Here is a 12,953-nt window from a genome sequence, read left to right on the forward strand (position 1 = left end):
TTCTTCCGCGTCGATAAAGTAAAATTACTCAATTCCAAGAGAGAAGCAATGAGGTCTTGGTAAAAACCACTTGTTCTTTATGAAAACATACTGCTAATAAGTTTCAATCTGCTGCATCTACCTCCCCTAAGTTCGTATATGTGGACATGAATCACATTAAATTATAAATGATGGAAATACCGCTTGCCCACTCACAAGCAAAAGGCCGGCATAGTTCCCCTCATAAGCGGGTAATATATGCCCCCGGCAAGCAGTGCATGCGAGTCCAAAAGACTAAGATTCCAATACCTGTGAAGGAACATTGTTAACGAGCACTTTATAGAAAAATTTTGATATGAATATCGATCATTAGATTAAAACTAAATTAAACGAGAAGGGAAGGAGAATACTACACCGATTTTGTTCATTGGGAAACCCCAGTACTCAAATGCTTTGGAGACAAATAAGTGACTACGAATAGCAATGGCTTGTTTAGTGTTCATTCACGCGTCACTACCGTTTTAGGTTATTTATAGAGGGAATGTTTGTGCCGGAGATGTGTTTGCATCAAGGTTTTCATCCTGTTGCTATCTTACATCTCATCTTAGTTACTCTCAAGTCTCGTCACTTACGTCTAAGTCCATGTGGTAAGGCTTAAGTTATAGTCTCCTATGCCTACCTTAATGTCGCGTCTGATACAATTACAAGAAGTGATGCGTACTTATTTATCAAATGGTGCAAAGTAACGACGAATCCACGCTATTTTTTCTCGAAATTTCCCACCCTTTCTAATAAATTTGTCTTTTTTCGCTTTGGTCAATCATTTCCCAAAGGGAAGGTGGCACATTAAAGTCAGTTTTTTAGAAAAATGAAAGAAATTCGATCGTTTTACGATATTTTGAAGACGTCCGAAACTTGAACTTGATAAAAAATTGCGAAGGGACCCATTTAATCATTCGAACGGAAAAAAATCAACGGCACCCACCTGTTACACCACTTGTTGTCAGGAAGGCGGTAGACGCCTTCCACTTTACGTGGCTCTGAACCCACTTCTCCTCTTGCCAATCCTCGTCCATCGACATGCGGTGTCCACCCCCCGCCATTCCACCTTAGTCCCTCCCCCTCCCCCCCTACTCGACGCTCATTGTGCCAACCCTAATCCACCCGCACATCCTCACCAACCCTCTTGTCATGTCCTAGGCTGTCACGACAAGCCTTAAAGAGTGGCGCATTCAAGCACGGACGCTCAAAATTCCTTTTCTCAGTCTGTTGCAGTGAAAGTGATCCTTCTGGGGAGCCCGTCTCCCTATTTCTCTCAATCTGCTTAGCCCCTCTTCCCCTGCCCCTACCACCGTCAGGGGTAGGACGCAATCAGGGTCATGGTCCTTCCTCTTCGCCACTCACGCCTTTTGCTTGTGATCAGTGAGCGATGCGCTATTTGATCATGCATGCGGGGCGCATGCTTTTCACCACGTTGAACAGAATGCATTTCTTCAGAGTGTTTCCCTTGGAACCGACGTCATGGTTTAACCACCGCAAAAAGTGTGGGGGTTCCTTAATGTTTGCTTAATTGAGCCGGAGAGAAATTTCGTTCCCCGTCGTCAATCGCTTCCAGATTAAGAATCTGTTAGCTACTGTGTTGGCGTGAAGGTTGCCCATGCCACAGGGCCATCATAGATTGCTGAGCACCGTGGAGCATGTGCCAAGTCTGTGGGTAGGGCGGTCGGTTCCAAGGGCGAGTGATCCTCTTTTTGGTACTCAATTGAGGTCAATCAGTGGGAAGAGGGGAGGGTGTGGCCCCAGGTCAGTAGTCATCGATCAGCTTTTCAAAACCTGCTAGAAGACGTACCTTTGGAAGGCTATATGCTCAGTTGGAAGCCGGTCGGCGACTGAACAGGCGCAACGACTCCTCAGCTGACTTTTGTAATCAACGAGCTTCATCATATCTACCCTTCCCACTTCGTGTAAAAAATCAAGAGGGGCAGTCGTCTTTTTTCTAAAATAATTAGGGTAAATATCAAAATTTCCCTACCACGTGAGTTGATTGCCGTTAAAATCTCCTCCCTTCCATTTGGAAATTTGTACATATATGCTCTCTGAAGTTTCTTGCGAATATTTTTTTTATTTAATGTGGAGTTTCTACGGAAATGTCCATTCCTGAGGTGTGAAGAATCCCGTGGATAATAAGAAAATAATAAGTGTACTCTAACGTTTACAAATTCAATATATTTATGCAAATTTTGCTTTCGTGGGCTCTCCTTGAGGGGTCACTCAAGCCGCGAGATGAAACCAGTTCCTTTGTATGCTCAGTGGGTTACTAATTTTTCCAAGTTGTCATGTTGAAGGACCTATCATTTCCTGCCCAACAAAAGTTTTCAGATAAGTTGGTTTTGCACTGACTGGATATTTATGCTGATGCACATTTCATGGTATTACACTACGAAAAAGGACACTTGGATTTAACTACTGACGCTCGTAGAGCTACATAATGTGACTTTTTGCTCCATTTCCCTCAGGAAAGGTTATTAAAGTGCGTATTTGTTTTAGAGGGTGACTAGTTCGTTGTTGTGTGCGCTGGGTTATTTTGACGTCTTCAATTTTTTTTTCCCAATAGCCCCAATCACGGCTTCCATCAAAGGTTTCATGTTGGGCCTCTTGCTTTGGCCTTATATCCCACTCGTGTGGGAATGATGTTGTGTAACATATGAAAGATAGCTGAAGGGGGATCGAGAGGGTATTTTCATCGGGGCGCTTCTTTAAATGGAATTCCTATTAGCTCATGCCTCTGAATATTTTGTTGATTTTCTCACGCATCGTCTTAGGCAAGCAGGCCCTTCCCTTTCTTATCTCAAATAGCTATCTATAATAGAATCGCTCGGGGAGGACTTAGTGAAGGTGTGTGGACTCATTTGTTAGCTCCTTCGTCTTTGACGGATTGATTATTTATTTCTTGGTTTCTTTCCATCATTGGGCTTAGGTCAAAAGAGCGAGCGTTTTGGGGAAGGGTGAGGATACGAAGAAATAAGAGGGTTGTAGTTTTAAGAGTTTGGTGAATTAGGGGTACGGAGTCAAGCCTCGTAAGTCAATGTCACGAGTTTTGCCCGGACCTTATGGGCCATCTGCTATTACTCGGGAGGCGCAGGTAAATTCGGATTCATCGCCAAAAGCCCCCCGAAATTAGACGTTACAATCATCTTCGTCTGTATCTTGTCCTTGACCTTCAATATCGACTTAAGGCTTGTAATTCTGCAATATGCGGACCTTAAAACCTTGGATTCCCGTTGGGAGGGAAAAGGTAAAGATATTCTCACGGTTAAGTTACTGACCTCTTTGTGCTCTCGTTTGTTTTTTAAAGAACTTTTGAATACAGGAAATTGCAATGATTTAATTAATTATGTAGTATTAAATACTTATCGTAAGAACGTTTATAGGTAATAAAAAATTAATAATTGCTCTAATAATGTTTTGAAACCTAAACTTGCAGAATTTGATCGGTATGGGGTCCTTGCTATTCATTATATTTACAGTTTATTTCTGGCTGTTTAAATAATAAAGTATTTCAGTTTCGTAAAGGTCTAAGTAAGGATCTTTTCATAGTGTAAGGTATTCCTTGAAGGTAAGGTATTACGGCCTACATTACCCCACCAATAACTGTAATTGCCCCTTGCTGAAACAAGTAAATAAATATAATTACTTAGGGGTAATAATTGATCAAAATAATGACTATGTTAACATTTTAAAAGTTATTGCAAATTAAATTGCATCCTTCGTTAAGTTCATTACATTGCTGGTTTTGTAAGTTTGAATGTCATCAATATTTTGCACTGGTTGATAGTATTTGAAGGTATGGTATAATAGTCTGGGGATCTCCTGGTTCTACAAAAACTAATATACTAAAAAATAAACAGAAAAAATCTCAGAGAAAATGTCTGAGGCTAGATATAAAAATACAAATATTTTAGTTGGAAGAAATATCTTTCAAAAATTTGGAATTCTGCCGGTAGACAGGCTGTATAGATATGTAATTATATTATGAAACTATTTTTATGACAAATATAAAATACATAATTTTAAATAAAAAAGAATTACCATTAAAGGGCAATATTAAGTATTTAACAAGAGAAAATTCATACGAATCAAGGTAGGAGAAAATTGGAGGTTACTGTACCTTTCATTTTTAATTATATACGTTAGGATTTAAGAATATGACAATCAGTAAATGCTTTGAAATGAGAATAAAATGCCGACTATTACACAGGATGGATTAAGGCATGGAACAAAACTTGACGCTATATATGTAGCTTTATAATTGCCACACTTTTAAGCTATAATTTTTGTTTACGTGGCACCTGCTGTCAAGTCAGAACTGACTGACTTAGCAGGTCCAGAATGAGTATTCCATGTATGAATATTTAAATTATGCTACTATTGTATATTATGAAGATCATACCACTATGGCATATGATAAAGATTGTTTGTAACTGTATGTTGTGTTAATTTGTCCGCAATTCTGTTGTATATCATAAATGATGAAGATTATATAAAACCCATTAACACAGTAATCAACCGTAAGGTCGGTTTGGTAGGTGATGGTAGAGTTCACCCAGTACAAAGCCCGACGGCGTGTGAAATTCACACATCAGGGTAAGGGGGCACTAATACATAAACTAAGTACATAAAAATGATGTAACCTTCGTTCTAGCTTGCAAAGCGACAATACTTTCACTAGGACCCTTTCCAGTGCGATTCTGCTGGAGTCCTCGGCCGTTGTTTTCTCCGTTTTTTCTAGAAAACAATTTCAGTTGTATTTTGTGAGGTTGGTCACCGAGAACTTTTTCGGAATATGTGATATGAAAGTCCCGTCGTTGACCTTTGCCTACGCCTATGGAGAGAGACAAAAATTTTCCCCGTTTAACTCACCATCCGGCGGACGGAGTGTATTTCCCGATCAGCATTAAGTTCCCAAATATGACTCGAAATAATGCTACGCTCCGTTCGCTCAGGGATTTGAGCCCATACTCTCTTGGTGGTCCACTAGCAAAGGCTCCTGTATGATTTCGGTTGTCTTATACGATGGCACTTGCCATGTTAATGGCTGATGTATCCTAGGATTGGTAGTGGTAGCTGCTATTTTGGGTGGCGATGGAGAATTAAGATTGTTCGTGGCAATAGTGCTAGGTGAGTAATTGGGCAGGGTAAGGGTAGGATATTCGGAGAATGGGGGAAGGGCGGAGGGAGACCCGGCGTTGGCATTAGTTTTAACGACTGACACTTAAGGGGCCTCAGTACAACATTCCATCCGACGGACGGTGTACTTCACTTGAAATGATGTCAATGTAACACCCCAAGTTATGGATCAGGATAACACTGAAACAACTTGTCTTACCCGGGGTTCGAAACCGAGACCTCGGGGTTGGAAACCAATAGGATTGATTTCCAGCTGTTATAAAGCCTATCTTGTTTATTTCAATCTCTTCAGTCATCAAAGGATTACTCTATTGCTGCTGTCCAGAAACTACCCAGTTCATAAAAAGGGTTCTCCCTTAGGCGCAATAAATTGATACAGGAAATTATGGTGTATATGCGTAGTATAACTGAGTTGGATTACATTCATTATTTTATTATATTGTTTCCTGAGAATCATGACGCTTGTTAAGGGGTAGGGCACGATGACGTCTATATTTTATTCGGCCCTTTCGGATCCATATAGTCAAATGTCACCCTCTATCGCACTCCAAAAATAAATTCGCGTTGCTCCGTTAGGCATTGGAATGAATTTGCGTGATATAATCGTCATTAAGTTATAATCAATTATTCTGGCGGACATAATGATTCGCGCTAGGACAGAAGAGAAATTAAAAAAATAGAACATTCTTAAAGTACTAAATTTACGGGTCCAGACGAGGAATAACATGTTGTAGGCTCTCGAGGAAATACTGAGTTAAATGATGTTCGTAACGTCTTCATTGTCAAATCCCGTTCATGTTTCGTGAGGTATTTAGCTCTGGAGATTCTGCCGTGACGTCAACGATAGACAAACCCCCTCATCCCTCTCAATGGAGCGCAATGGTATTCAGATCTCTTTAGCTCATATGCTTTCCGTCGTTTATTGACGGCAACTAAGTAGTATTACGTTCCTTCGTCGAGGCGTATTAATGAGTTTGGTATCCGATATCAATATACTATTCAATGAACGCCCCAACGGTGTAATAGCTTGGGTAGGAAGGAGTCAATACGGCCGAAACGACCTGCGTCGACTAGTTTTTTTGTTTAAACCAAGAAACTCAGGAGAGAGAAGAAACGGACAGTTTGAATTCCGTTAAGGTGGGTGGAGCGAGCGAGCGAGCGGGAGGGAGTCCTGTTGGGTTCGATGGTTGGGGCAAGTGGGCGAGTAAATCACAAGCCTCCCCTTTTGAGACCGGAGCGGAGTTCTAAGAGAAGAAAGAGGCGAAAAAAAACTAGTCTGGCAACTCTTTTTCCTTGCGCAAGAGAGGGCTTTTTGATTGCCCCGCAAGTTTATGCTGGTGGGATCGGGGCCACAGCGGTTTTTTCCTCCTCTCACCCTCCCGCCGCGGCCTCACCCCACGGCCCCATTGCGCTCCTCCCAACCCCCTCCCGACCCGCCGCCTCTCCCATGCCCCACCCCGCTTCCCGATCGAGACTCACGCCCAGTGCGCTGTCTCTCCTTCCCCTAATTCTCACCCACATCCCTCATTCTTACCTTTCATTTAGCCTCTTCCATCTTTCCTTTTCTTCTTTTTTTCCCTGAAAAAATACACTTCCCAGGCCGCAGAGCTCAATTTACCTTCGCCTCGGCGGGGCCCCCGCGGCGGCGGCCGTATTCTGGGGAGCGTGTGGTCCCAAGGCGTCCAGGGATGTGGGTGAGGGGGAGGATGGGTGGTTTGCGCGGGTGCGTGTCGAACACATGAGTATGCTTGCGCATTTTCTTTTTCTTTCGGGGAACGTGTCGAGAATTCTGGAGTTTAAGGGAAATGGAAAACCGTGGATCAAATCTGTTATTAATCTTTCTCCATCCATTGCCCTTCCACTGTTGATGAGTTGGAGTGTAGATTCGTGTTGTGATGGTCCGGAGGGTGCTTCTCCGAGAGGTCGAGACGTTCGTTCTCATCTCCCATTTCTTCCTCTGCATCTTTCGCGTGGTCGCGTTCATTTGAAAATGAAACCGATCGAGACTGCTCCTAAGGCGGCCGGGTCTCGATGGTTTCGCAAGGAGGGCGGTGCAGCGGACTCGCTCGAATGTGTTTTACGAAGAGGAAGGGAAAAATGGCGATGGCAAATGATAGCGTGCTGAAATTACGCGCCGACCGCTCGGTATCTCGTGTGTGTGTGTGTATCGTCATCCCCCCATATTTGACTCGCTTTGGCCCCCGGTTTTTCATCACGTATGCGGATATAGAGACTGCACGCACAGTGGTGGTTTTATCGCTGATGGGAGTTTTTGACAGCTATGGGCCTTCATAGGATGTAGGAAGTTCACGATTCGTATTTGAATTATTCATTGTCTATTTAATATGTGAGCGCTTTCTCTTTACGAATACATCTCCCTTGCCTTTTATGCTTACCATAAAGCTTCCGTCATAAAAACCATAAAATCATTTTGACGACATTTCGAGGTAAAAACAGCGCGCTTTTCGTACCCGTGGTTTTCCTGCTTCCATTTACCTTCTTTGAAATGAACAAAATTTAAGGAGTAAGAAGTTTTTGCCGGTTTAAAGATAAGGTGCAATTTTCCTCATTTTCGGTCATGCATATTTTATGGCCGTTTTTTAAATAGGCTATTCAAATTAACTTTTACGTTCTTGCATTTCGTTGTAATATACTTACTGTTGTTATTGTATTTCTGTCCAGATATTGACGTGCCAATGAAAATGATATTGCTTCTTAATTTCGCAGAACTGTAAAGTAGGCAGGGAAATGGTAATATATATATATATATATATATATATATATATATATATATATATATATATATATAGAGAGAGAGAGAGAGAGAGAGAGAGAGAGAGAGAGTTGCAGGTCCCTAGTGAAGCTTCCGAGAGAATCACACCCGGGCCCTCCGGTCATTAGTCCAATGCTATACCCCAGGACTACCGCGAACATATATATATATATATATATATATATATATATATATATATATATATATATATATATGTATATACACACACACACACACACACACATTCAAACACGAAATCCCGCCCAAAGGCGAACAAATACTCATTTATATAGAGACAGATATTTGGAAAAGGGATAGAAACACACGTAATGAACGAACACAGGATAGGTGGGGAAGGCGGAATCAAGCAGATCACGGATGCAAAAATATTTCCTAGACCGGGATCTCAGTCTAGGAAATATTTTTGCATTCGTGATCTGCATTTTCTTTAGCCATTACCATAGAAGATTCTGTAATAAAGCTCACCTTCGATCGTTTCATATCGGAGTGAATTATTATTTAAACTGAAAGAAATGAAAGCCTTCTCTGTTTCGGTTTGGATGACAACATTGTTCAGAAAAAAGGAACGCTTGAGGCTCTTTCGGCGATTTATTAGCACTGTTGCGCCAAACTTGGCACCTGCCCTCGTTGTTACTGCACAAGATAGCTACGTGAATGAATGCCCGACGAGTGCGTGATTGGGCGAGGTGACTTTCTCCGCAGACCACTCTCTTGCCATCCTCGTAAGCCATCCCCGCACCCTTCCCATTTCTTTCCGCACGAGGATAGAATGCTTGGCCGGTGTTGTTTGTGGTGTTGCACGGGACCGCGGCGACTGGGATAAGAATATAAGAAGAGGAGTGGGATAGGAGATGAGTCGGGCATCCGAAGCAGACGGAGAAGAAGCGAGGGGGGACTGATTTGGAGAGGGAGGGGGGACCTACATGCGACTAGATACTGTTTTATAGGGCGTGGAGGTGCAGAAACTGAAAGTATAACAACTCCTCTAGAATCGGGCCAGTAGTTGGCATGGGACCGCTCGATTACAAAGTGGCTTTGATTGCCATGCTCTGCGGGAACGTCACTAGGTTTCTCCAAATCTGGTTTTGTTCTTAATCTTCTTGGAGTCAATGGTGTTATGATAAGGATATTTCCTTGACTTTTTTGTGATACCAGAATTGTTTTTACTTCTCGAAGTGATATTTTCAAGTATTATTTGAGCCCTGATCAACTTAATTTTTATCTTGCATGAATTAGTTTTAAGTAATATGTAACTTGAAAATTTGGGAGCCACTATGCTTACTGCTTGTAAAAATCATAAAAAATGCAAGTTTTAATATTTTTTAAATGGCTGTAACACCGAATTCGTTATGTTTAGACAGAGTTGGTCGTAATACCATTGCCAATTGTAGGATGCTCTGTTTATGTCATCAATGAAAACTAGTGGCATTATTCGGATTAATTAGAAATTTTATATAGTTTAAAATTTCATTTTTGCTCAATTTTTCCTTTCTCAAGCCCCTCTTTTATTTTTTCCGTGTTAAACTATTCTCGTTATTCCACCTCTTCTGATGATTGATATATACCTTGCACCGAAAAAAACTTGTGATTTGAGTGGCGTTTTATTTTCTAAATGGTCAGTATTTAGTTACTTTTAGCACAACCAAATTTTATTTTTAATTTTGTGTTGCAAATTTAAAAACAGCAGATATTTCGGATCATGTAGAACTTTTACATAAGGTCTCCTTAGTAAAAGTGGTGATAATAGTAAGATTTTAAGGATAAGAGAAACTCATAATTAATGCATTCCCCAAATCTTTCATAAGGGCCTTTTTCTCCACGAAATTCGTACGCAAACAACTCCTGAGGTGCTGCTCAAAAACTTTATGACAAAGGCCTCTTACGACATATTCTTAGACTGTTATTAGGCAAAATAATGATGCTTAATTCTGAAATACAAAGTGGCAAGTTCTATTTATTGAAGGGGGATCGAGATGGTGCGGGGGCTAACGTACTGGCTTCCCACCCTGAGGGCGCGGGTTCAAATCCCGGCGGTGTTGAATATTTTTCAGAGGTATCTCGATCCCTACTTGAGGTGCTTTGTGGAGGGCACTTTGAGTGAGTACGCCGTCCGTCGGATGGGACGTTAAACTGTGGACCCCTTGGCGCCTTTCGTAAAGAGTAGGCTAATGCCGACGCCGGGTTTTTCTCCACCCTTCATCCTTTCCTATCCATCCCCTATGGCGCAAATGACCTTAGCTGTCGGTCGCCTCCCCTCAAAACTACTACTATTTATTGAATAGTGACGATATTTTGATGATGACTTACTTAAGCTGGGTTGGCGGTTTTATAATAATGCTATTATGCTTTATCGAGAACTTTTTAGGAAATTTTGTCCAATATTAATGCCAATTCTTCATTTAACCTCAGTATTCACCTTTAAAACAATCCTGGGACCTCTAATCTCGATGTTAATATACCAGTACGTTGGAATTACTTTGGTCAAGTCAGTTAATTCCACCTGGATCTTCATATTACAAGTCGGGTGTTTTAGGGATGTGGACAGCTTAAAGGTAATTGACAGATTCGCTTTCAAATTCTGGTTAAGTTAAATATTTTTTTGCAAGGCGAATTCCCAAGACATATTGTTGTTACCATACGCCATTGTGTTATTACGCCTACATCTCATTGTGGCGATTGCATTATACTTATTTTATTTAGGATACCTATTTATTAAAAAAACTCTTCGCTGTATAATGTCATTTCTACGTAGAAGAGGAGGACAGCACTATCAGCCACTGAGTAATTATTATTAGGCAGTAAGTGTATTACAGTTACAGCTTTATGCATTTGGCGCTCTTTTACAATGGGAAATACGGTCATCCCAAAACACATGCGATACCATTGCAGTTTCACCCTTGGTGCGTCTTTCTTTGCAATAAAACGAGATAATTTTCATTCCTAAGTCGAGACTTTTATTTTTGACAGCGGAAGTGTCGCACAAAGCGATGACTGGTTGAAGCCACGCCAGTGGAGACTGTTCCTTTATTTACAATGGGCATAGATGAATAGGAAGAGGGGTCAGGTGCTTGGGAATCAGTGGTACGCGACCTTGGTGTAGGCAGGCGCGGCGTAGGTGAGGGGTGCGGCGAACTTGGTGATGGGTGCTGCGAAAGTCAGCGGGGCGGCGGCGACGGCGACCTTGGCTGCGGCGGGCTCTTTGTGCACCACGGCATTGAAGCCATTGACGTGATCGGCTACGTACTCGACGGTTCGTCTGCTGCCATCAGCTTCGATCATGCTGTAAGATCCATGGACGACGTCGCCGTCTCTGGACTCCTGAGCGCTCTTTTGGTCCCCCGTGGCTGGGTCGGACACTCCGTAAGAGTAGGTGTACTGCGGGTGGGGGTTATGGTAGTCTACGTTGGCTTGGACGACTTTAACGGCCGGAGCGGCGGCGATGGCGGGGGCTGCGAAATAGCCGGCGCGGGCGACGGCCACGAGTGCGGCGAGCAGGAGAAACTGTTGGGAACCAAGCAAGGGTGCACTCTTGAATCAGAATATCGGGGTGGCAATGGGAGAATTGAAATATGTAGACGTAGCTAAAACTATATTTCAGCAGGAGTAAGAGGGTAATTTTGGAGTTCTTAGATGGTCTTAAGGTTAATTGGTGTCGAAGCAATTTTAAGCCATAATTTTAGATGGTTTATTTCCTTATTTATTCGCAGTAAATATCGAGCTCAGTGCGAGTGTGGCAGAAAGAGAGGGTCTCTTCTCCGAGAGTATCCGGGGTATTTTAAAAATTGCAGATTTTTTATCAGCAGCAGCATTTTATTACTTGGGTTCGACAAGGAACAAAATGGGCATGGTGACCGTGCCTTTGTGATTAGGCTGTCATAATATCACCTTTTATTCCATTGCTCAGTTTATAACAATTGAAATTACATTTCTTTAATCTGTACCATAGGTGCAAGATTTCAATTGCTACTTACTGGAAGGCTCTTCGGTAATGTTGATTCAGACGTGAAAAATTTATTTGTGGTTGATGATGTCCACTTTTCATGAATTGTATTTCGTTGCCGACATTTTGGGTTTACTTTCAGCGAATTCACGTTAAATATAGTTTGGGTTGTTAAGCTATAAATAGCGCGAGTAATATGTAACCAAGAATTCAAATGTACAGGGGATTGAGTATTTTGGGTGCTTAGCATACCTCAATTCAGTCGCGTCACACCTGAATCTTATCGATATTCTGGTGGTAAAATGTAATTCTAAATCAATATGAAGTAGTTTTAATACTATAAATTTGTGATTGATCAGAAAACTTGAGATGCAGTGCTTGAAGAGGTGCCGTAGTCGCAGTCATAAGGGAAACAATTTTCCCATTCTGTATTTAGTAGTCATTAGAGACAACTCAGTGTTGAGTTGCGTGATTTCAACCAGGTCGGATGACGAGTTGCATTAAGGACGTAAGTTCCATTCTTGGGTAAGATGGTCTGAAAATTCTGCGAATTCCCATGAATGGGCTGTTATTTGGCGATTGGCTGCTGTCAAAAGTATAGGCCTCCGATCATCTGGAGAAGGGAACATTAACTCACCCTCATGTGACTTGAAATGGAGATCACGGCAATCAATTCAGCAACACTCATTCTTCTGCAAGCTTTTTAGATATTAATTTAACAGTCTTAGTAATGTGAATTGAAAAGAAAATGGTGACAATCACAGTACAATCGCGAGAAGCGGGTTACAGGTACTCTTTTTTTGCTTATATTGTCTAAAATTACATATTTAACGGTGGTCTTTTGATTAGCATGTTTCGGAGGAATTTTAGTCACCAAGTCGGAATTCCGGACCGGGACCTCGAAAGAGAAGACGTCCGTCAAGTGTGCAAATCGGGTTAAGAAGTGACTTGGTTTGCCTAGTTAATTCAGAGCACTTAGAGGATGAATTATCTGCACGGTAGAGGTTCATTGAAAGGGGTTAGAAATTAAATGTATTAGGTGAGTAGAATGGT

General features: G+C 41.8%; 1 protein-coding gene across 1 annotated transcript; it reads right to left on the minus strand.

Moving 5' to 3' along the window:
* Window positions 1–11,035: 11,035 nt before the first annotated feature.
* LOC139687901 (larval cuticle protein A2B-like) lies at window positions 11,036–12,588 on the minus strand. Its single transcript, XM_071585272.1, has 2 exons — window positions 12,538–12,588; window positions 11,036–11,461 (listed from the first exon to the last, which is right to left on the minus strand). Exons 1-2 carry the CDS (start codon window positions 12,586–12,588, stop codon window positions 11,036–11,038), a joined length of 477 nt encoding a protein of 158 aa, XP_071441373.1.
* Window positions 12,589–12,953: the final 365 nt, after the last annotated feature.

This window comes from Hetaerina americana, unplaced genomic scaffold (assembly GCF_022747635.1).
Source record: "Hetaerina americana unplaced genomic scaffold, ioHetAmer1.1.p SCAF_1, whole genome shotgun sequence".
Classification (NCBI taxonomy): Eukaryota; Metazoa; Arthropoda; class Insecta; order Odonata; family Calopterygidae; genus Hetaerina; species Hetaerina americana.

Bases quoted from the DNA above. Each gene is read 5' to 3' on its own strand.
- LOC139687901 (XM_071585272.1), bottom strand. From the start codon at position 12,588: ATGAGTGTTGCTGAATTGATTGCCGTGATCTCCATTTCAAGTCACATG. The intron at 11,462-12,537 runs GTGAGTTAATGT...GGTTCCCAACAG, and splicing joins CCATTTCAAGTCACATGAGG to TTTCTCCTGCTCGCCGCACT.